Source organism: Marmota monax, unplaced genomic scaffold (genome assembly GCF_021218885.2).
Source record: "Marmota monax isolate L192 unplaced genomic scaffold, Marmota_monax_Labrador192_F-V1.1 WCK01_AAM20220418_F8-fsc00041, whole genome shotgun sequence".
Classification (NCBI taxonomy): Eukaryota; Metazoa; Chordata; class Mammalia; order Rodentia; family Sciuridae; genus Marmota; species Marmota monax.
This window is the reverse complement of record NW_026695238.1, coordinates 13043578-13068459: the sequence shown is the minus strand read 5'-3', so window position 1 is coordinate 13068459 and position 24882 is coordinate 13043578. Positions and strand designations below refer to the sequence as shown.

Below are 24882 nucleotides of genomic sequence, written 5' to 3'. Positions count from 1 at the left end.
AATGATTATAAAAAATAAACAGATAAACTATCTCTGTGTATCCATACAATGGAACACTTCCTGGCAATAAAAACAAGAGTAATTACTGATACATACAGCAAGATGAATGAGTCTCAAAAGCATTATGTTAAGAGTGAAATGAGTCAGATATAGATAATCTATTTATTGTATGACCCCATTGATATGAATTTTCATAAAAGAAAAACTATATGTATAAAAAGAGGTTACTTCTTGCCAAGAGCCAGGGGGTTGGGAGAGGGACCCAAGAGAACCTTTGGGGGTGATGGAAATCTACGCTGATTGTCGAGGTATTTATATGACCACCCATTTGTTAAATGTGTACACATTTGTTCCATTTTACCCTAAAGTGGTGAATTTTAAAGCTGATAAGGAAACTAAAAAACATATAAGATCTACATAAAGAAACTATTCCCTTGGTGCCCTTATCAAAGATTATTTGACCACACATGTGCGGTTATATTTATGGGCTCTCTATTCTGTCCCATTGGTCTGTGTATCTGTGTGACAGTGCTGTATGGGTTTGATTATTAAAGCTTCATAGTAAAGTGTGTCAGCGTGTGATGGCTCCAGCTTTGTTCATCTTTCTCAAGATTACTTGGCTGATGTGGGGTCTTTTGTGGTTCCGTATACATGTTAGGATCACTTTTTTCTATTTCAATGAAAAATGCCAATGGAATTTTAATAAGAATTGTATTGAATCTGTAGATCACATTGGGCATATGGACATTTTGACAGTATTAGTTCTTCCAATCCATGGACATGAGATATCTTTCCATTAATTTCTGCATTGCTCAATTTCTTTTACCAATGTCTTGTAGTTTTCAGTATATAAGTATTTCACCTCCTAGAATGAATTTATTCCCAAGTGTTTTATTCTTTTTGATGCTATTATATAGGGATTTTCTGGTTAGTTTGTTGTTAATATAGAGAAACACTACTGAGCTGTGTTATGTTGATATTTGTATTCTATAACTTTACTGAATTCATTTATTGGTTCTAATTATTTGGGGGTAGAGTCATTAGAAGCTTCTATTTATAAGGTCATATTATCTGCAAAGAGTTTTACTTGTTGCTTTCTGATTTGTACACTTTTTATTTATTTCTTGCCTAATTCCTCTGGCTAGAACTTCCAGTGCTGTGTTGAAGGGATAAGGTGAGATGCTTCTGATCTTAAAAGAAAAGATTTTAGCATTTTGTTTTTGAATATAATGTTAGCTGAAATAAACAGACTAGTGATTCGGAGTTGATTCCAGACACAGATCTGTGTATGACAGAAAAAGTACATTAAATGATATTTAATGTTGGGGTTATTTTTTATAAATACTATCTCACATCAGACACAAAAAGGTGAGTCTCATTACATTACTGGGTTATTGGGTCTAGTGTATGATATACTGATTTAAATTGAGGAAGACATAGCAGTATGGATAGATTTATTAGATAAACAGGATTATTTCTAAATGTGTAAATACAAATATTAAACATTGAAACATACTAAGTATTTCAATTACTCTAGAAGCAAATAAAAATATTTCCAAAGTCTCGAGGTAGAAAATATTCTCAATAAAGCTTATATAAAACCTGAAAACCATCAAGAAAGAAGCTGAGAGATTTGACTACATAAATTTTTCAAATTTCTCTAGGATAAAGATGCAATTAAAAAAACTTAAAAGAATAACATCTAATGAAACAAAATATAGCAACATATGCAGGTAAAATATACAAGTAGTTCTACAGTTATTCTGCATGGTAAAGAGAACAACATAAGACACCAACAAGGCCTATGTTCCAGGTATTTGTAGAGAAGGAAACTAAATGGTCATAGCAAATGAAAAATGTACCCAAAGTAAAAGCACTGCAAATTAAAATAGGAATGAAATAAAACTAAGTAAAATATTAAATGGTTATTGGGTCTAGTGTATGATATACTGATTTAAATTGAGGGAGACATAGCAGTATGAATAGATTTATTAGATAAACAGGATTTTTCTAAATGTGTAAATACAAATATTAAAAAGATACAGGAAAATATACACCAAAGTGTGTGTGTATTAACATCAGAAAAAAAAATAACATAAAGATATAAACCATTTAAAAAAAAATAAATTTATATTTTTAAAAATCTAATATATCCTAGCAACTACCACTCTTCTTGTCTCTATAATTTTAGGTAAGTATTTAATATAAATGAAATTATACAGTGAAAAAAGTTCAAATCTAATATAATTATATATGGAGGATTTTTTTTTTTTTTTTTTTTTGTCTTTTGAATGTACTGGTTTTCCGTTGCTGTCATAATGAATTACTATAAACTTAGTGTCTTCAAACAACATAAGCTTATTGACTCACAGTTCTACAGGTCAGAAATCAGCTGTGGGTCCCGCAGTCCCACAAGGCATCTGTTTCCTCCTTGAGGCACTAGTGGAGAAGTCATTTCTTTGTTCTTTCCAGCTTCCCACAGCTGTCTACAACCTTTGGTTCAGAGACCCTACTTAATCTTCAAAGCCAGCTACACTGTGCCTCTCTGATGGTTCTCCTGTGGTCCTATGCCCTTAGGTATCCCTCCTTCCAAAGAAGAAAAGGATCTCTGATTTTAAAACTCCATGTGATTTGATTGCACCATTCAAATACTCCAGAATATTCTCCCTACCTCAGTATCCTTAACTTAATCCTATCTTCATTTTAAAAAATTTCTTTTGCAGTGTTGGGGATTGAACCCAGGGTCGCGTGAATGCTAGGCAAACACTCTACGACTGAGCCACATATCTCCAGCCCTTATTCCTATCTTCAAATTCCCTTTTGCCACCTACAGTAACAGATTATAAATTCTACAGAACATGGACCACATTGTTTCTCTTGCTACAATATTCTCAGAATCCTAGGGATCTCCCACATATGTCATGGGCATTCCATTAGACAACAGGCACCCCATAGATCTTCCCTAGATACCCATATATGTTTTTAACTTCAGATGAGATGACTGAATGGATCTATAGTCCCACACTTCCTCTCTTCTTAGAACCTATTTTTGAGTGAACACTCCAACCTTACACGACTTCCCAGGCACTAGCAAAAAGCTTCACAGACATTCTATCTAGGTCACCTCTGACCAAAGCACACTTTCCTGACAGTGAGTCTCCTAATCTGAGCATCTTTTGTAACCTGGACAGGATGGGAATTTTCCAGCTCACCAAGCCTTTATTTCTTTTCTTTTAGCAGTTCTTCCCTCAATTGATCCCTTTCCTCTTAAACTTTACTATAATTGGCAAAGATAGCAGGATGCACCTTCTAACTCTGTTTTGAAACCTCTTGACTTTCCACAGAGTGGCGGGACAGAATTTCACTAAGCCTTCTGCCACTATATAGTAAAGAGCCCCTTCCCACCAGTCTCCAAAGACACGTTTTTATTCCTTTCTGGGCCTCCCCTGTGATATCGGAAGCCTTCATACTTTTACTAAACGTCTGTTGGGTTTGATTTAGGCATTCTCTGAGACAACACAGAATTTCTCTACCATGTTCTTCACTCCCTTCTGAGTGCTCTCAAGCAGAGACTTTAGCATCCATATTTCTACCAATGATCTGCTCAAGACATTCTAAGCCTTTCTATCCTGCTATTTACAATCCTTCCATTCTCTACTCACTACCTAAATCCACTCACTTCCACATTTTTAGGAATGCGTTATGGTTGCACCCCACTTCCAAGTAGAGTCATACATTACTTAACAGTGGAGACACATTCTGAGAAAAGTGTTGCAGGTGGTTTGTCACTACACAAACATCACAGAATGTACTTACACCAACTAAGAGAGCTACAACTTCACTAGGTGATGCAGTCTTGCAGGACCACCACATCTGTGGTCTGCTAGTGCAGAAATGCCACTATACAGTGCCTGTCTGTACCAAAAGCTGATTTGCTCTCAATTGCTTCCATAACAATTACCACACAATTAGGGACTTAAAACAACACAAAATTATGATCTGATAGTTATATGAGTTAGAAGTCTCTTTCTGGTGGCTGTAGGAAGAATCTACATTCCTGAGTTTTCCAGATTCTGAGGTCAATCACATGCTTTGGTCCCTTCTTCCACCTCCAAACTAAGCAACACTGCACCCTTCCCACCACCCCTCCACAACCACACCTCCCTCTCTCAGGAAAGCCTCTCCACTTTCTGAGGCCGATAAAATTAGATTGAGCCCACCCAGATGATTCAAAATAGTTTCTCCCTCTCCAGGTCCCTAGCTTAACTCTATCTGGAAGAAATCAGATTACAAAGTCCAAGGATTCAGTCACAGACATCTTTGGGAGCCCATTATTCTGTCTACCATGGCATGGTAATAATGGTAATAATAATAATAATAATAAGCATTAAAGACTCATCTGCAACATTAGAAGCAAGTAAAGTCTCATTTATTCTTACTTCTTTTGCTCTTGGGTTTTCCTAAAGTAGCTTGGTTTCCAATATTCACAGTGTCTAGAAAATAACAAGAGATAATGAGGAAATAGATATTAATAAATAAAAGTAAACAAGTCTTAGGACAATTTCTAATTGCAGAAATTACACTTACAAAAATGTCTGGATTATCATTTCGTTCTTCCTTGTAAAAGAATCCAAAAACCTTCTGAACTGAGAAGTAAGCGTTCAGGAGGGGCCCTGGGTCTTCTTTTTTTCCACAACAGGACTTTGAAAAACTGTTTCTTTGGTAATAGAAACAGATGCCCCTGCCCTTGCTCAGGCCTTCAGATTTTTCTACAGATTAAATAAGATTTTAAATTTTGCAAAATTTTCTAGGCAATCCCTGTGCAAATCCGTGACACATTGGAGGCTCTCAGTAGAAAACATGCCCTGGATTGAGAAGAGCTGGTCTGAAGCCTTTCCTCCTGCCAGTTAGACAGCAGGACTCTGCCTGTGGACAGACACCTTTCTAAGGCTGTGGGAAAGTGACACTGTAGTCTACCAGCGGAAGTTCAGGTGGCTTCCTTGGGTTCCTGGGAAAATTGTGTTTAACTGTGGTAAAGAAGGTACCTGCCATTTTTAAAGAGTGCATTTTTACATCATGCTTACATGCTCAACAGAACCCATCCTGTTAAATGGGACTGTATAAAGATTTCTAGCCTCCCTGCAGTTCCCAAAAGCCTCAGGCCAAGCAAACACAGAGAGAGGGATTCTGGGGTGGACTGCATCACCAGTCGCTGCTTTACCGGGGCCCGTGGTACCCACGAAGCCCTCCCAAAGCCCTCCCAAAGCCCTCCCGCACCACGGCCCCCGCAGCCTTACCCGTGGCATCCTGCGCTTGGCTGCTGTCCGCCCCTGTTCCTGAGCCTCCTGGCACATCTCTTGAGAAACACATGACACAGGTACACTTCTTATTTCCCTGTGCTGGTTGCTCTGTGTCTGGAACAAAATTATGATTTCTGAACACATCTCATTTGCCTTGCCACCTTTTCCCCCACACCCTTTGGTCCCCACTTCTCTATTTCTTCCTCTGAAAAATTTCCCTTCATTATTCTCCTGTATCTGACTCTTCCTTTCAGTCTTAATTTTTTCCCCTTCCTGTCTTTCTTTTAATTTTTTTAAGGGATATGTACTTGTGTTTATGAAAAGGGCCCAAAACTTTCAGTAAAGCGTGAGTAGAAAATAATTATCGTTGGAAGGTAAGAATGTTTAAGCAGAAGGCTGGGTACCATTTTCCCTTCTTAGCTTCTGTGCCTTAAACACCAGGTAAAACTTGAAATCATCAAAAGTTAAATCATGTTTTTTCCTCTTTATCAGAACTGTGTCTGTTTTAATGATTTTTAAGTCCTAATTACCTTGTCCATCAGAGCAGAGCAGGTTGGAAGTAAGCTCTTCTGACTCTCCTTCTTTATTCGTTTGGCGATCTTCTAATTCACCAGATACTAATGAGAAACAAGAAGATTACAGTCCATGGATCCTGAGACAGTGACCAGGGAAGAGTCCCGGTGCTCCCATGACACACACTGAAGTTCTAGGCTAAGATGAACTGGGGGAGGAATAATATCTGCTCAATAACCACACCCAAGATCCAGCAGAGCCCTGCTCTTTCCATTTGACACCTCATTTGCCTTTTCTAAAACTTTTATCTTTCTTCTTGTAGCCGAAAATTGTTTTTAAAAAGATCTTTTCTTCCAGAAAATAAAAAAAAAAACCCACTAGTTGTTCTTTGGAAATAGTAAAGAGTACCCAGCAGAACCATTTTCAAACTCATCCCAACTGGCCAGTGACTACTTACATCACTAACCACATTGCTCAAAGTCAGCCAGTCAGAGGCAGCCCTGCAGGATTGAAATCAAGCCATCAGCCAACACCCCCTAAAAAGCCTGAACAGTGGCTAAATGCCAACATACTCATAAACACTCCTGCTTCTAGAAGGGTTGGGTCCTGAAATCCTTATTTTTCCAAAACTCGATAAAAAATCAGCAGTTTCCTGTTTCATAGAGACTGTGTCCCATAAGCACAGTGTCACCTCCCAATGGGACCTTTGCTTAGCAATTTCAGATACTGAGCTCAGATATTGAGTGATGAGTTTTCTCTTCAAATTTTGGAGTCCCCACCAATATCCTCTGGAAGACTTGCTTAAGAAGGTCCAATGGGACCCTTGGACCACACAGTGGTCAATTCCATACCTCTTGGGCCTGGGCCTAGCTCAGTGGTCTTCCTGGTCCACTGCCAAATGAATCAGCATTAACAACACTTGAGCTCTGGATTGTTTCCCTGGGCTTTTATTTCTGAATTTATCTGATTTAATTTGTTTCATCTGATTTATTTTGGTTTTGTTTAGATATTTTGGTTTGGAAGTACAGCATCTAGCAATTATTCCCTCTACTTATGTACTTATTCTCCACTATATCATTTGTTCTCACTTTTGTCTGTTTTAAAAAGTCTTGTATTGTCTGTTTCTGATTTTCCTGTGCTTTCTGAATATTAAAAGAATGTGATCCTGGGACTGGGGTTGTAGCTCAGTGGTAGAGCACTTGCTTTGCATGCATGAAGCACTGGGTTTGATCTCGGCACCACATAAAAATAAATAAATATATTTTAAAAAAAGAAAAGAATGTGATCCAAAGCACATATATGGAGACAAAGGCCTAATAAATCCTTAATCCAAGTCAGCACCCCAAACTGATGGATGTGGGTTCATAGACAGTAGCCAAATTGTGCAAAGATGTTTGGTCACAATTTGTCTTGGGTTCCTCATCACAACCTTCAAGAGGGCAACTTGGTGTCTTCTCAGTTTGAACCACAAATCATTTATGTAGTATGCAAGCTGGATTAAGTTATTCTCGTGTCATTGGTCATGTGTCTCCTTTTGAGTCTCTGGTTGGTGATCCCAGTGTTCCATGCCTGGGTCCCACGCCATTCACATTCATTGCTGAATGCAATGGCCTCATTGCTGTTTGTCACACGACTGTCTTCCTTAAAGCCACAAGCATTCCCTGACAAAACTTGCCCCTCCTTTATAGACTCCCTATGATTCTAACTCTTGCACCCATCTGAATAAATGGCAAGAAAGGGTAACTGGATTACAAGGAGGGACTTTTGACATGTCAAAAATAACACATTTCAGCTAGGCGTGGTGGCTGATGCCTGTAATCCCAGTGGCTCAAGAGGCTGAGGCAGGAGGATTGCAAGTTCAAAGCCAGCCTCAGCAAATTAGTGAGGCCCTAAGCAACTCAGTGAGACCCTGTCTCTAAATAAAATATAAAAATGAATGGGATGTGGCTCAGTGGTTAAGTGCCCATGGGTTCAATCCCCAGTACCAAAAAAGAAAAAAGAAAGAAAGTAACACATTTGGTAAGTACTTCTGTAAAAGAAGGGGGGAAATCTCCAGATGTTCCCATATCCCAACCAGAAACTGTTACTTTCAGAACAAAATTACAAAATATCTACATATCTTTCTTTTCTTTTTTACTTTTTAATTTTATATCATGTGTGTTTGTTACAAATAAAAAAAATCATCTATTTTTAAAAATACTTATTTGTTTGCATTAACACACTTCAGCAAAGAGGGGGAACTGGCATTCAACTATGGCTAGCCAATCATGACCATGTTAATTATGCAGACTTTTCTTTCTTATTCTTCAGTGCTGAGGATTGAACCCAAGGACTTGTGCGTTCTAAACACACCTCAGCATTGAGCAACATGCCCAGTCCCCAAAGATACTTTTCTAAGCAAACAGTTCTTACATATTACGAATTTGGCACTGAGTTAGGTGGAATAAAGAATAACTTAAATAGGACAGAATCAAATCCCTTTAAAAGGTGAAGTCAGCGAGGAGGAGGGAGAAGGACGTGAGTAATGTAGTAGAACACTGGAATTCTCTTCATGTGTCCATTTAATTCTGCTCTCCTTTATGGATTTAGTTCATGCTTCTTGTCTTGACAAGAACTCAACTAGAAAATACATATTTTATAAATGAATTTGATTACTAAACAAAGTATTAAATATATCAATTCTAGACTATTTATCTTTATATACTTCTGCAGCTCTTTCTACCCTCTGTTTCTGGGTTCTGTCATTTTTTGTTATGAAAAAGAAGGCATGGAGGAGATCCTAAGCAGGTGGACTCTTCACATCTTTGCTCCATTTGATATTGTCTGTGACAATGAAACCCAATAGGTAGCAGAGGTGCTAAAAGCCCCAAACAATGAGTGTGGGGTGGGGAGATCAGAGGGCATTTCACACAGCAGACTGGATAAGTTTCTAGTCCTTACTGAGGATGGAAGCATTAGGGTGGAGGAGGCAAAAAGATTATTTGCATGAAAAATGTTTTGCCTACCACTTGTTGTGATTCCCATTTATCTGTAGTTATGTTTTAAAAGCTGCTTCCTAAGGAAATTCTTCCAGCCATTTCTCAAAGTAGTTTTTTGTTTGTTTGTTTGGTTTCTTTTGTTTGTTTGTTTGTTTGTTTTTGCAGGAGGGAAGGGATTGTCGAAAGATTTAAGTCATCTTAAAGGACAGAGGTGTAGAAGCATTTCATTGTTGCAATGATCCAAACCCATATAGGTCATTTCTTCCTCAAAAATCCCACTTGGTGCTCTTGCCTGGCAGGGAGCATCGCTGGTGAGGATGGGAGGTGTAGGTGAACAGAAAGGGGTCTTCCTGTGGTGGATGGTAAGTGAGAGAAGGAACGTAGCTGTTGAAATCCACAGGCACTTTCTCTTCATAAAGCTCGCCCCCTGGATTTGGCCATAATGGGTGGCAGCTAGTTTTGGCAGCAGGTGGTTCCAGGGGAATCTGCTGGGGAAAGTTTTCCAAAGAATTCTGGGAAGGAAAGAAGTCACAAGGCCAGCCGGTCAGAGGAAAAGGATAATGGGGACAATAGTTGTCATTGAGAGGGCTTCTCCCCAAAGCAGCGTTTTTATTCCATGCTTGCAGATTGTCATAATCTGAGTAGACTCCAGAGGCAGAAGGCTGAAACAGGTCTCCACTATTGTAGATCCTATTACTGGAAAATCTGCATTTTTCATACAGCTTAGTGGGGTCTAAGGTGGAAGTCGGGTCTGCCAGATCAGTGGTTCCCCCTGAACCATAACTGTTGGAGAAGGATAAGCAATCATTCAGTGAATTCTGCTGGGGAGTGTTAGCTATTAAATGTCCACTGTAACTGCCAGGCAATTGGACACCTTCCTGGAATGACCAAGTTAAAGGTAAACTTCCCTGACTTTGTGTTTCACCTGGAAGAGACTTCGATCCTGGGTTCCCCTTCAGCTTTAGGGAGACAGAGGCAGGTGCCCCATGCACTTTCTTCATTGCTCTTCTTGCCTCAGCTTCTAACTTGGTTTCTGGCTTTGGATGATCATGCTCTCCCTTTGATTGGAAGAATATGAAGCGTCCATCGTGTCTCCAGAAGTTGGTGACGGGGAAGCCCCTATGGCCTCGGCAAGGAATCAGCTTCAAAGGCCCATTACAGTTGGGACAACTTTTCTTCTGCTGCTTCTGCCGGGCTTTGTCACAGATCGCAGGTCTCAGGTAGACCTTGTGCCCCTCCTTGGTAGAGCAGTTGTGGCCGCGCACCACCACGCCCAGGCAGGACTTCTTGAGGATGCGAGAGTTGCGGTTGTTCGTGTTGCGCATGGCCCAGCTGCTCAGGTGCCGCTGTGCCTTCCTGTCCTCTGAGCTGTACATGTGCTTCACATAGGAATCTGGCCACTCCTGGAACAGTCAGTCTTTTTCACATTCTGTGGCAGTTTCATGTCATGAATGTCCCAGTTTAATACCTCTTTGTCTTCAGAATCAGAGTCGTCAGGTTCCATGATAAAGTCAGGTCACCCACACGTTTTCCTCTATTCAATTTCCTTCAATTTGAACTTGATTGCTCTCAAAGGTTCTTGATATAGGTGGATTAGCCTTCTGACTTCTTATCCAGATGTAGACAATATTGTCAAGAACTCATCTCCCGTTCAGGTCCCAGTAAGTTCTGGTCATTTTCCTGTTCCCTATTCCAGGTCAGGGTACACTATGCTAATGAGCTCTGGCAACAATCCAATCAAAATCTAGATGCTCTCAGCTCAGGATAGGTAAAAGCAGCCTGTTTCTTCTCAGCAGCCAACAATGTATGAATATTCTATGGTGTGCTTCTGAACTTTCCCCTTCTTTATGTTGAGGACCTTGTAACTGAAATGGACATTGAGAAGAACCTTGTGAAGAAGTACAGATGTCTTCCTTCTTGTTTCATAGGGTAAACCCAAACAGATTCAATCACTGTAGATCTTCATTCTCTTACCATTTCTCCAGCCTGTCTCCTCTTCATTTGCCCAAGTTGCCAAAGCCTTGGTGCAGTGTGGTGAATAGGCCTTCATTCTGGAGCAGCAGAATGGTGTCGGAGAGCTATGGGAGGAGGCCCAACAATGAGCAATCCATATCTTTCTTTTATTTAGTAATACCCCTACAGATGTACTGGGTAGAGATCTCTTCTGCAAATGGGACTGACAGATCAAAAAACATACACAAGGACTAATTTTAAAAGTTCCCAAAAAATTCTCCCATGCATCATCAGTTTATAGTTGATCTGAACATCGGCATTCCTCCACTATGTGTGATTTAAGATCTGCAAGCATTAAACAGAACAGCTACACTTCACTTCCTGTGGCACCTAATCCATTTACTATAATCTCTTCAGCCTCGTCTAAAGACAGATTCTTTTCTTTCATACATTTATGTTCTACTTTCATTTGATGTCCCGTTTAATATTATTCTCTTGGGGAAATCAGTGGCTCATCTAGACAGTTATTTTCTCTGGGTTTTGTTAAGCACTGCTTGGTAGGCAGAATTCTACGAAGGCTCCTGGAGATTTTCTTCCCTAATCTAAGGAACTATGAACGTGAGGTGTTATTCCCATGATTAGGTTACGTTGTATTGCAGAGTTGACCTTGAGAAGGGGAGGGTTATCTAGGTGGGCTGGGCCTAGTCACATGAGCCCTTTAAAAGTACTGAATGTTTTCCCGCTGGCAGCAGAAGAGGCACTCAGAAGTTCAGAGCGTGCACAGGACTCCACACACTGTTGCTCCCTTGGAGATGCAGGGGCCATGTGTCAGGGGATGTGAGTGGCCTCTGTGGGTTGAGTAAGCCCTGGCCAAGAACCAGCAGCAAAGCTGTGACCTCAGCCCTACAACCACAAGGAACTAGTCATTTGATCAACTAATTACTAAATATCACTACTTCTCTTTTTTCTGTCTTCTTCCATAGGCTTAACACTCAGTCCAGCAGCCCTGTCACTCAGTGGGGGAGAAGCCTAGGAGTTTTAATCCAGTGTCCTCTTACAGAAAACATTTGGCTATGAACAATACCTTCATGGCCTTTCTTGCATCTTCTTAGTAGGGACTTCCTCATGGGGAAACAGATTTCAAAGTTCCTACACTCCTAGGAAAACTCATTATTCTTTGGCCACATGAACAAATAAAGCTAGAATCATCCCAATTAGTCAATGATAGCTTCCGTCCAGGACACAGGCCTCTGAAAGCCAGCCCATCATCACATCCCCAAGATTCTGACAGTCAGCAGAGATGTAGGGGCCATGCTCCCCTTAGCTTGCTCTCACTAAGGGTCAGCTGGTCCCCATGCAAGGCCACTTCCAAAGGTCCTCCAATCCCTGAGCTCCACACTCTCCCCAAACATTTCTCAATAGGAGTGCTATTTAGAAAAACTGGACTCATAAGGACAACTCTTCCTCGGTTAAAAAACAATGAATTCAGCCTTTGGTTGAATATGAAGTGGTACCCTCTTCTTTTAATACTGTACACATTTTCATTGCTACACCTCATAAAGGGCCTCTGTGCTTCTCCTTGACTTCCTGGATCTTCTCCCTGACATTTCCAGTCTCCATGATAATCTGCCTTTTTCTCCTTCGGTGATTCTCTGTGTCTACTTTTTCACATTGCCTCTGTGTTCACTTCTTCAGGCTCTACTCTTCTGGGTATCTCCTATCTCATATGGTAGATTACATTCACATATTTTCTGTGATTTCCCCCCTCTTCTCTCCCTAAGCATTCTTTATTTGCTAAATAAAATCTCTGTCCATTGAATCCTAGTGGATTTCTGGGTACCCGAAGGCCCCTTGGACTTCTGCTTTGGACGTTGAACATGGCCCAACCTCATGCCAGCTTCTCAGAACCTGAAGCCCATGTGGATCTCCACTCTGCTTTTCTCTCTTGGGACTTCTCTTCCTTGCATCTTATATATATCTTATTTCTAGTTCCTCAAAACAGTAGCAACATCTCCCTGCCTGTGTCTTAAAGTTTTTGAGGATGGAAGAAGAGCGTAATTATTGAAGCACACTGAAAAAACACTGTGTAATCCAATGGCACAGGGAGAACACTGGTCCAAACCAGAATCTGGTTTTATAAATAGCTCATCTGAATTCTATCAATTAGATACTACATTAGTGTTTCTTTGAAGGCTTTGTCAAGTTTGTGACAAAACTGTAAAGAAATTATCAACCAGCAGAGAAATGCTAAGCTTTTTTTTTTATTTCCATAAAAGATAAGGAGTGAATGGGAACAAAAATTGTTATAAGAATTCAAATAATAATACTAACAGTGGTGAAAAGAGGAAGGCAAAAGAGCATTCTCTTATCCTAGTATTTTTCGACTTTAAGTGCATATACCAATACCTAATAACAAACAAAAAGACTCCTTAATCCCAGAGTTTCTCGAGATTTCTTGTCTCCCTGAATTTCCCCAAAAGGCCAAGGGAAAATGTGAAGAGTAACTGGATCATTTCATTATGAAGCACATTCAGAGTAAACCCACCAGGAAACACTAGCCCCCCAACACCCAGAAGCCATCGCCACCCCTCCCCTGCCTTACCTGGCTCACCCGCTGGGGGTGAGCCCAAGCCTTCCTGGGCCTCTTCTTCATCAGACATTTGGAAACAGCAACTGTTACCTTCTGCAGAAGAGAATGAAACCCTTCGAGGACTCCATGTTCAACCCCAGGATTCCATGACAGGAAAGCCCACACGGGAAGGCCAGGAAGCCCCAGGCAGTGCAAGTGACTCCTGGGGGATGTCCCTGGCTTCAGACCCCCCTGCCTTTGAATCCTCCCGACGTGGGGGCTAAGGCAGCTCCTGTCACTCTTACCAGAGGCAGGGGACAGTCTTCCCACCTTGCTCCCTCCCTGAACAGCACATTCTCTCTTATTTCTGACCCCTTACTTTGGCTCCTCTGCCTGGTAACTACAAGCAGCAGGGCGGAATGGGAGAAGACGGGGAGAAACAAAGATTCCGCAGTTGCTTGGGAGCAGACAGCACAAATGCCTTCTCCAATCCACAGTGGCTGGCTGACCACCTCCTCTAGATTGTCTGTGGGGGCCATCTGGGTAGTATCCAGTTCCCAGGAAACTGAAGAGATACAAGGTCACAACAGACCACGCAGAGGGACCCTGAAACATATCTTAGTATGCTCAGGTGGAGCCAGAGAGTTCAGAGAAAATGTTGGACGTGCAGAGATCAGAATCATATATTGAATTTTTAGCATAAATAGGCGGGAAGAGTGAAGGGGAAAGGTCTAACTCGTTAAGGGTCATATGCTTTCCCTCATATGAAGAAGCTGGAGAGGAAAAAGGAAAATAAAAATGGGACTCGAATTCCAAAAAATCAAAGGGAGATCAGTTAAAGACAGGAACCACGGTGGGCTGGGGGAGGGGAAGCTGGGGAGTGATACTGGCCAAATTAGGTTGTTAAATCGTGTGCATGTACGAATATGGAAGAGCAAACCCCATCAACATACACAACTATAATGTAACAATAAAAGAGAAAGAGAGTCATTCCTTGGAACTTATTACTTCAACATGAGCAGGGAAAACGCATATTCGAACAATGAAGGCCATATTGTTCCAAACAGAATTCACAAGAATTTTTCCTTGTGCTTCCCAAAAAACTCCAGGATAAATGCAAAGACTTGCATCTGAGGACTAGCTGGAGAGTGCTCAGTGTGAAGCCAACAGCAAACGCCAGGGCTGGATCAGCTTCCTCCTTACCTGGTGCATGTCCTGGGGAGGAGCAGGGGGCTTCCTGTGGTTCCTCTTCCCCACATATATCCACACAGGCATTGCTTCCCTCTGCAGAAAAGAAATGACATCCTTCAGACGTGCCAAGGTACCCAAAAGGGGAATTGTGGAGAAAAACTCAGCAAAGGTTTCGGAGCTCCAGCGTCTCCTGGGTGGGACGAATCCCCATCTGAAAACCTCCCAGTGAGTGCTTCAGGATCACCTGGCCCGTATGTGGACACACCCCAGGCATCCTCATCAAGGCCGAGAACCAGCTTCCCATTCATTTCCTCTCCCGAGCAAATCCTTCTCTCCCCCATTCCACAGCACATTGCTGTCTCTGCTCTTGTCTCTGACCCCCAGGTCTCCAGAGGCCTGACTGTGGATGTGCTACTGTCTCCTCCTTTGTCCCTGTCTGTGTTTGCTCCCTGGTTTTTCCTGTCTTTCCCATCTCACTTGGATGGGCAAGATGGAGGAGTGCAAGAGGAAACAGGGCACTCGTCCTTTACCAAGAGAATCAGGCCTGGAGAAGCAGGAATTCTAGTGTCAGAAACAAGGTGTTGGTTCCAATGGGAAGGGTTCAGTTCCTGAAAGACATCCAGTGGAGAACTCTGGAAGGATGAGCTGGCAAGACAGGCCTGCCCCACAGACGTGCACCTGGGAATCTTCTGTCATCGGAGAGCAGGTGACGTTGCTGGAGAGAGGACCATTACTCTCATTGTGTCCCTAGGCCACTCCTCCTGTGAAGGCCTTCTTCTTAGACCTCCCTCTGGAGAGGACCTTCTTCCGCAAGTCACTGTGACTCTTACTTCAGTGCTCAGCCTGCCACTTCTTTCTTCCCTCCCTTGGATGCAGTTTTTACTCTTCAAAATGTGTACTTTTTAAAATCTTCATTTATTTTTAAGTTTTAGGTGGACACAATATCTTTCTTTTACATTAACATGGTGCTGAGGATGGAACCCAGTGCCTTGGTCATGCTAGGCGAGTGCTCTACCACTGAGCCACAACCCCAGCCCCCAAAATGTGTGTTTTGATTGACCTGCTCTCCACGGTTTGCTCAATGCTTCCTTGCCACGTGGTTATGATTTGCTTTCATTCATCTCTCTAAAAAATTTTCCCTAATTTGGGCCTCTAGATCTTATTTCTTAAAAACATAAAGTCCTGGGTGAATGCAAAGACTTCCATCTGAGGACTAACTGGAGAGTGCTCAGCGTGAAGCCAACAGCAAACGCCTGTGTTGGCCATCCCCACCCTGCAACCCAGGGCTGGATCAGCTTCCTCCTTACCTGGTGCATGTCCTGGGGAGGAGCAGGGGGCTTCCTGTGGTTCTTCTTCCCCATGCATATCCACACAGGCGTTGCCTCCCTCTGCAGAAAGAAATGATGTCCTTCAGAGGTGTCAAGGTACCCCCAAAGGGGAATTATGGAGAAAGACTCAGCAAGAGTTTCGGAAGCTCTAGCATCTCCTGGGTGGGAGGAACCCCCATGAGATCCTCCTGGTCTGTGCTTCAGAGGAATTTTGGAGAAAAGCTCAGCAAAGTTGTGGGAAGCTCCATCCTCTCCTGGGTGGGCCTCCCTCTTGGTCTCCCACTTTCTCCTTTTCTACCTCTGTTTCTGTTACTGTGACCTCCTGGATGCCGGGATTATCTCTATGATTTTCTATATTTGCCTCATTCTTGACCCTCTCTTCTCCCAACTTGACAAAAGCCCTTTCGTTTTCACGAGATCCAAAACACCAGGGACCCTGCCCTCATTAAATGCTCCCCAACACGAGTTTCTTAAATTGCAAGACTTCTACCACTGCCAAAACACAGGTCCATGTGCCGTGTGTTTCCAGAAGGAGCTGAAGCCATGTCCCCACCTCACCCGTCAAGACCTGCTGATATTGGGGTTTGGGGTGCACTTCATTCTATCACCCTGGCACTTGTTCCTTGGTGCTCAGCTTTACTTTGACACTCTCATTGCCCTAAGTTCTCAGCACAGGGGCACCGTCTCCCCTTGGGACGTCCCAGGCCTTTATCCCTTATCTCTCGAAGTTTTGAAACAAAAGAAGATGGATAAAATTCCACCTCACCTTTGCAAAAATGAAGAGAGACAGGCAGGAAGGGGGGCGGAGATGTTTTCCACACTGATTAGAAAGGAGAGATCTATTGAGGTCCCTGGGAACCCATGTCCTCAGGGCCCTGTTTCTCACCTGCTTGCGGAGGAAAAGCCTCCTGTGGTTCTCCTCCTCCTCCTCTGAGAGTCTCCTGGGGAGTTTGGGGATCCCAGGGCTCTGTAAAGAACAAGGAAATGATGAACCTGGGGGGACGTGGTCTGAAAACACCCCAGTGTGCTGGGACCACCTGTGAGGGGCACCACGTGTCTGTCCCACAGGCTAAGGGCCTCCGTCGGCCTCCACCTCTTTCCCGTCTCAACGACTCTCCTCCCCTCTCCCTCTGGCTGCGTGGTTCTACCCACTCAGCCTCTCTCCTTCCCAGCTGTGGTTCTCTTTAACTGTGGGACTGCTCTTCCCCCGGCTCCTCCCATCTCTTGTTTCTTTATATTTTCTTTTGGGGACACTGTATCCCTTTCCTGTTTGTTGTCTGGTCAGCTGTCTGGTGCTGGACCTCAGCTCTCCTAGTGGGTGGCTCCAGTCCTATGCTCTCTGCACTTAGAATTTTCTCCCCCTCCCACCAACATTATTTCACTTTTTCTTCAAAGTCTTTTTTTAAAATATGTATATTTTTAAGTTGTGGATGAACCTTCATTTTTATTTACTTATTTTTATGTGGTGCTGAGAATCGAACCCAGTGACTCCCACGTGCTAGGAAAGTGCTCTACCGCTGAGCCACAACCCCACCCCTATTTATTTATTCTGATTGATACATACATACATAAAATTTTTACTTGCAATGGGGTAGCAGGCAGTGTTCAAGGCAGGTATACACTGCATCATGTTTCAACCAAGTTAAACATATCTCCCCCAGACCTTTATCATTTCTTTATGGTGAAACCTTTCAAACAACTTTCTTCTAGCTTTTTGAACTGCACTGTACATTGTAATGACGGTCACCACACCGGGCACTGTCACACCAGAGCTTCTTGTTCCTATTTAACGGCAACTTATTTAACTGTACAGTCTTACACAGGGCCTGGTCCATTCTGGAACCGGAGCTTCCTCTTTCTATTCTGACTGCATGACCGGCCCCTGACACCCAGTAACATCCCAGGATGCTGTGCCTGCTCTTCTTCTTCTACCCCACCCTTACAAAAATAACCTGCATACATGTCTGGGCCTTATTTTTCCATCTGTAGGAGAGAGGCTTCAATGGTGTGCATGCCTACGTCTGAAGCTTTTGTGAGGGGAAAGGGGGGTCTTGCATGATTCAGCTCTCTGATGGGGATGGTCAGAAATCCCACCCAGCTTCTCTCCACCCCTTTTTCTCATTCTCGTTTTCACCCCTTCCATTTGTCTCTGCCTCTTCTCCTTCCTCCTCTGGCCTGGCTGATGAGGTCCACTGGGACCGCTCTTCTCTGGCTTCGTTTCTTTCCCGTGTTCATTCCCAGTTCCTTTCTTCCCTGATGCTGGGCTTTGTGCTCTTTCCCCATCTCTCATCCTATTGCTCTCTAGAACCAGGGATGAGAAAAGACATCTCGGAGATCGTCATGCCACCTCACAGGCTTTCACCAGATTTGGGAGCAGGATGGAAAGTGGGAGGGGCCAAGAAGACGCGTCCAGGTGCAAGGCTAAGCATGTGCAGTGGCTCAGAGGGGAAGAGGGAATCGGAAAATTAAAATCACTCAAGAAGTTCCATTACCCTGAAGTAAGAGCAGGAGAGGCAGACATGAAGCTGGAGATTTGGGGAGGAAAATGGATTTAGACTTTATGACAGCAAGAAGTCATTGACCTCAAGCAGGAAAGCAAAGTTATGCCAACTCACATTTTTCTTAGAGTCCTCTCATTGGGTTCCACAAAATGCATGTGATGGGGCAAGACGGGAGGGGAAATCTGAGCCTGGAAGTCGTTTCTATAATCTCAGAGAGAAGGGGGAAATGTTGACTAAGGTTTCTGTGTTGGTGATGGAAAGCAATGACTGGTGGGAGGTATGTGAAAGGTAGAATCAACCAATCTGGATGGTCTAAGTTGAGGGAGAGGGACCAGTTCTAACAGTGAACTCCCAGACACGAGGCAGGTCCGGTGTCAGGAAGGGTTGCAGGTGCGATTTTAGTTATGTCTCATACTGAGGCTCCTGAAAAGCATCTAAATGTAGACGACTCTAAGATTATCTGCATGAATGAATTCAGGCTCACAAATGAAGGAGGCTAGAAGACAAGCCTGGAGATGTGTCTTGGGATCATTCGTTTATAGGTGGGAGTAGATAAGAATGCCTGGGGAAGGCCAATTGCCTCTGAATGTATTGTGTCACATTAATAGCTGAAAACTCTGCTAAAGTGATCATCCTCGTGCCAGAAGTTGGTTCTGTCCAGTGACTTTCAAGCCCCAGATGTCTCAAACTGTCTTTTCTGGTGTGCAGACAATTTTTCCTTTCTGCTGACTTTTCATTCATTCATTCTCCATTACCATATACAGCAGGGTGCCCTCCCCCTCAGGCCCTGTCTTAGCAGTCTCCCCCTCTGGTTCTCCCTTAATATGACTTTCTCCACCTTGGAAACGCTGCACCTTGTTGGATGAGTGAGCTTATCTCCTGGGGAAATGAAACTTAAATATAAACATTCAAATTCAGTCTTTCTGTCTTATCTTTCTCCCATGTCATCAAAGGCCTCATCTTTGCCATTGACACTGGAGCAGGGACCCTTCCCCTTACCAGGTCCATTTCAAAAGTCTTTCACAAGAATTTTTTATATTGCAGTTATACTCATTATGTCTAAGTTCCCGGCACAACCACAGAAAGTAGAGTGGAAATTATCTCCTTCCTTGACAACATGCACTCCAACATGGTGACAGATGAGTTGCATGACTGCTTAGGTAAAATTGGCAATCACTTGGGAATTTTTTTAATGGTTCTATCTGCATTTTCCATTCTCCCTTTCTTTATGTTCTATACACAAGAAAATCTCACCAAGTCTGAACTCCTCCTTCTTATGTGTTTGTATCTTCTTACAAAAGCAGCCAAAATCTGGGCCTGGTTTGTCTGTCTGTACACAGGGGGTGTAAGGATAGTGAATGGATGAATTGATAGATGGATGGATGGTGAATGGATGAATGGATGGATAGATGGATGGATGGATTGATGGATGGATGGATGAATGGATGGATGGATTGGTGGATGGATGGATGGATGGATGGATGGATTAGTGGATGGATGGATTGGTGGATGGATGGATGAATGGATGGATGGATTAGTGGATGGATGGATTGGTGGATGGATGGGTGAATGATGGATGGATTGGTGGATGGATGGATGGATGGATGGGCAGATGGATGAATGGATAGGTGGATGGAAGCATAGAAAAGAAAATGAAAGAATAGATATGTATGTTGACAGAAAAATAAAACTTTAGTTAACAGGTAATTTAAATTCTTATTACCTTCTCTATCATAAGGTAATAACCTGGGCATGTCTTCTGATTCTCTTCCTTCATCCATTTGTAGAGAAGATTTCTGGGGCACTGAAGAGAGAAACAGGAACGTGACTGGTAGTTGATGGTGACCTGGACACCTGCCTGGATGTGGTCATGCTAGCCTCTGATGTTCACAGTGCAGTGCTGCTGGGGAGGAAGGTGTGTGGCACTAACCCAGTCTATTTCACTTCCTTTAGCACTTTCTAGGCCCCCTGGCCCCTTCTCCTCCTCTCTACCTCTCCTTTTTCTGATTCTAACCCTGTTTTCACACACCACTGCATCTGTACCATGAAGCTATTTGTGATCTCTTTGACTCAACTTCCTCTTTCTGACTTGTACCATCTTTCTGCATTTCTCTCTCTCTTCCTCCGTGATAGTCTTACCTCTTGGCACAATTATCTCCCTATTTATTCTTTGAGCTCCCTTCCATCTTGTCCCCCTATATTCTGTATGTCATTATTCCTAACACTCCCTACCAAGTAAGTTTAAAATGATTCCTTTCTTCTCCATCTGCCTCCTGCTAGTCATCACTCAACACATCCTGACATTTCAGTCAAGGACGGACCTCATGTGTGATAATGATTCCATAATGTGATGCTGCCTAGTGACACTGCAGCTGTCCTCTGCTGTAAGTACACTTTCTGATGATCATACAAGAAAGAAATCACCTAAAATCACATTTCTCACAATATATCCCATCATTAATGACACCTGACTGCATTTATATTCTCTATTTGTTTAGATTAAAAAGGGGCTACTGGGGGGGGGGCTGGGGTTGTGGCTCAGTGGTAAAGCACTTGCCTGGCATGCGTGAGGCCCTGGGTTCAATCAGCACCACATATAAACAAACAAATAAATAAAATGAAAGATACGTTTACAACTAAAAAATATATTTTTACAAAAAGGGGGGGCTACTGGGGAAACTCCATTTGGTGCCCTTAGTCTACATTTCTATTACTCTCTGTCCTTGGGTTCTCCACTCAGAAGCCCCTTCCCCAGCTTGCCTCCCACACACCTGGGAACAAAGCCACAGGTGAACACAGGTGTGGGTTTGTGTGAGGGAGAGGTGGGGGGGAGGATGGAGATGTCCCTTTCATACAGATAGACAAACACATCGGTGAGTTAGTCGGTGATTTAAATCATATCATAATTACCTGCCCCGGCACCTGGATGCTGTCTGTCTGTGGTTTCAGCCTCGCCTCCACTCCAACTCCAGAGAGCCTGGCACTCACGGAAAACTGAAGAAAAACATGGAAATAACTAACCAGACCCAGTGAGGAGGGAAGAGCCCGGGCCTTTGTGCAGATTCTGGCGTTCAGTGCACAGGTGAGCTTTTGGGAAAGGGACAGCGATTCCAAGGACCCCACCCAAGGTCCCCCAAAGCCTCCCTCTCCCCGTTTCCCTTGCTCTCGTCCCTGGGCCTTCCTCCTCCTCATTTCCTGCCACATGCGATGGCTTCCACACCATGAGGAACCCCACCCTGGGTCCTTGCCCCGCCCTGCTCCCTGGTCCTCTTTATCCTACTGTGTCTCGGCTTTTCCTCTGGGTCCTCTTCTTTCCGAGCTCTGGCATCCCACATGGCAGGCTCCACCCTATTGTCTCTGCTTTCCCCATCTTGGGACTGAATCCTCTTTTGAATGAGAGGCTCTCTGTGCCAGGCCCTGACCCACTCCCTGGACACCTGCAGAGCCCTGGATCTCCCTGCAACCTCTGCTCAGGGATCCCAACCACCCCAGCCCTCACCAGCCTACACAGCCTCCGTCACAGTGAGTCATCAGGGATGCGGAGCTTGACAACCCTGACCTGTAACCCGAGAGACCTGGGCACAGGGGCCAGGGAGGGGGCTCCCTGTAGTCCATGGAGAATGTGATGGTTTGAATCTTAAGTGTCCCCCAAGGCTGCTGTGTGTGGAAGACTTGATCACCAGCTGTGGTGCTATTGGAAGGTGGTAGAACCTTTAGGAGGTGGGGCCTAGTGGAAGGAAGTTAGGTCAGTGGGGGCGTGGCCATGGCCCTTCTCTCTCTCTCTCTCTCTCTCTCTCTCTCTCTCTCTCTCTCTCTTTCTCCTTCCCACATGGAGAGTGTGATGGTTTGAATCTTAAGTGTCCCCCAAGGCTGCTGTGTGTGGAAGACTTGATCACCAGCTGTGGTGCTACTGGAAGGTGGTAGAACCTTTAGGAGGTGGGGCCTAGTGGAAGGAAGTTAGGTCAGTGGGGGCGTGGCCATGGCCCTTCTCTCTCTCTCTCTCTCTTTCTCTATCTCTATCTCTCTTTCTCCTTCCCAGCCACCCTGTGGTAAGCAGCTCTTTGCTCGCTAATAAACTCCCCACCATAATGTTCTGCCCTACCAAAGGCCAAAGGCACAGTGCTAAGCAACCATGGACTAAAAACTTGAGCCAAATAATAATAATAATCTTTTTTTCTATTTAAGTTGTTTATCTCAGGTATTTTGTCACAGTGACAGGAAAGCGAACACAGAGAAGATCAGAGCCCACAGAGATATGCACAGTTCTCTCTGCAACTTTGAACTGGAAGGATCCTGGGTACAAATAGAATATCGACTTAAAATTAGTACCTAGATATTCAATATCCTTTATCCCTTTCTTAGACTTGGATATATCATTGTATGGAAATGAGGTAGCTCTTATTTTAAATCAAGGTATAGTTTCCACAAACCAACACATTCCACTCTTCATACTGACTTCTAATTTTTTTCCTACTTAAAAATCCTTTATTGGAAATTTTTAAAAGGAGGATCCAACATGGCGGCGAGAGGGGAGGCAGCGCTTTCAGTACCTCCTCAACAAAGGGGTCAGAGAGACGCATGGATACGCTTAGATATGACCTGCTGAGAAACTCCTAGCAAAATTCCACTAAAGAGAGACCGGCCGGGAATTGGAAGGATTTTTGGAGGTGACAGTCTGCGCTAGATGAGTGAATCTCCGCCATGCAGCGCAGAGGTCCAGACCCGCCAGCCGCTGCCCGCGCGACTCGGCGACTGTCGGCTGCCTGCACGCGGCCCGCGTCAGGGCGGATAGCCTCCGAGGCGCAGCGCAGCGCAGCAGGAGCGGTGCAGGGACTCTAGGAAGAGGTCTCTCGCCAAGCCTTCATGAAATAGCAAACCGGGAGCTGAAACCAACCAGAGACAGACCAGTCCCACCCCTCCCTTCGGACACTCCGGCAAGGAGCCTGGGGCCTGCCATAGCAGAGTGGTGACATCACCAGAGTTCCGCCGACAGAATTCCTTCCCAGCGGAATCCACATTAGCAGGTGTGTGACTCCCACCCCCTCCAGATACAAGCAGCCAGGAAACCACTGGGGGCGTGTCTGTAGGGAAGCAGAGGGGACTCCAGATCCCCACCTCCCCTTAACACCAGCGGCGACACCCAAGATCTTAGCCGCCAGTTTCTGGGGGCGTGCCCACCAAAGGGGTCCTGAAAAATTTAACTGTTGGTTCCCAGATCACCCCACCACAGCACTGGGGCTTAATTGAATGACAGAGAGGGTGTTCATCGTTCGGGATATAGGACACGCGGTGGGGCTGCAAGTGTAATCAGATCCTTGGGGAACCGCCTCTGGTGAACAGGACCTGGCTGGCTGGCTGGGAGGAGGAACAGGGGGAGGGGCCGGATAAGTGAAAGGGCTCTGGACTAACAGGATTGAGAGACTCCCAGGAGCCACCGTACAGGGATTTCTGTCAGCACATAGAGGGCAGAAGCTCAGCTCAGAGGGCACAGCTCCGCCTATTGGAAGAGAAGAAAATGGGATTCAGCCATAGAACAGGGGATGCCAGCATGGCAGAGATCTGATGTCATCGGAGAGCAGCCGAGGAGAAAACTTCATCGGTGCCAGCGGCGACGGAAACAGTTGGTCCCCTGGTAGGGAGGGTGAGTCACAGATACCCGAGTCTCTCTCGCTTTGTCGTCGAGCCAGAGGGGAGGAGCGGGGCCGCCGCCCACGCCCGCAAGGTAGGAAGACCTGCGACCAACCTGCAGATCAGGCCCAGCGGTCTGCAGGCGTGGTAAGAGGGGCAGGGCAGAGCCACCGCCCGCGCTGGCAAGGTAAGCAGACCCGCGACAGACCTGTGGATCAGGCCCAGCGGCCTGCCAGCGTGGTACACACTTCACCCCAACTGGAGTAGGGGCAGAGCAGAGCCTTAGCCCGCGCCCAGATCAGGCCCAGCGGCTCGCCTGTGTGGTGGTCAAGTGACCCCAATTGGAGTGGGGGCGGAGCGGAACTGACACCCTTGCCCACAAGGTGGGCAGACCTGCGACCAACCTGCAGATCAGGCCTAGCGGTCCCCGGGCGTGGTAGGAGGGGCAGGGCAGAGCCTTCGCCCCCACCTGCAAGGTAGGCAGACCTGCGACAGAACAGCGGATCAGGCCCAGGGGTCCGCGGGCGTGGTAGACACCTCACACCAATTGGAGGAGGGGCAGAGCAGAGCCCCTGCCCGCACCTGCAAGGGAGAATTTTCAACTATACAAGAGCAACATAAATATAGAGGGGGGGGGGGAAATTTCAAAAACACAACAGTTTCACCAAGAAGAAAGAAACGCAAGCAGTATGAAAAGACAAGGAAAGAAAGGACTACAAGCAATGCAGGTCAGCTCAACTTTAGAAGAGGTAACAGCTGCAGCAGATGGAATGTCAGATAAAGAATTCAGGATATATATGCTTCAGATGATCTGGAGTATCAAGGAAGAAATTAGACAGCAAAATCAGACAATGAAAGATCACTTCGACAAGGAATTACACAAACAAATCCAGGAAGCAAAGGATCAACTATACAGGGAGA

At 44.5% G+C, this 24882-nt stretch overlaps 1 protein-coding gene and 1 pseudogene across 1 annotated transcript in view; both read right to left on the bottom strand.

Annotated features, from left to right (window-relative positions):
• Positions 1-24882, bottom strand: part of Sp140 (SP140 nuclear body protein) — a 74896-nt gene that overhangs the window by 31216 nt on the left and 18798 nt on the right. Inside the window, 10 exon segments of the mRNA XM_058577569.1 lie at positions 4440-4493; positions 5298-5414; positions 5831-5917; positions 13347-13427; positions 14517-14597; positions 15812-15892; positions 16719-16799; positions 20057-20137; positions 21244-21327; positions 22014-22024. Of these exon segments, the coding sequence (XP_058433552.1) occupies positions 4440-4493; positions 5298-5414; positions 5831-5917; positions 13347-13427; positions 14517-14597; positions 15812-15892; positions 16719-16799; positions 20057-20137; positions 21244-21327; positions 22014-22024 (758 nt within the window).
• Positions 5924-13322, bottom strand: LOC124089698 (chorion-specific transcription factor GCMa-like; annotated as a pseudogene).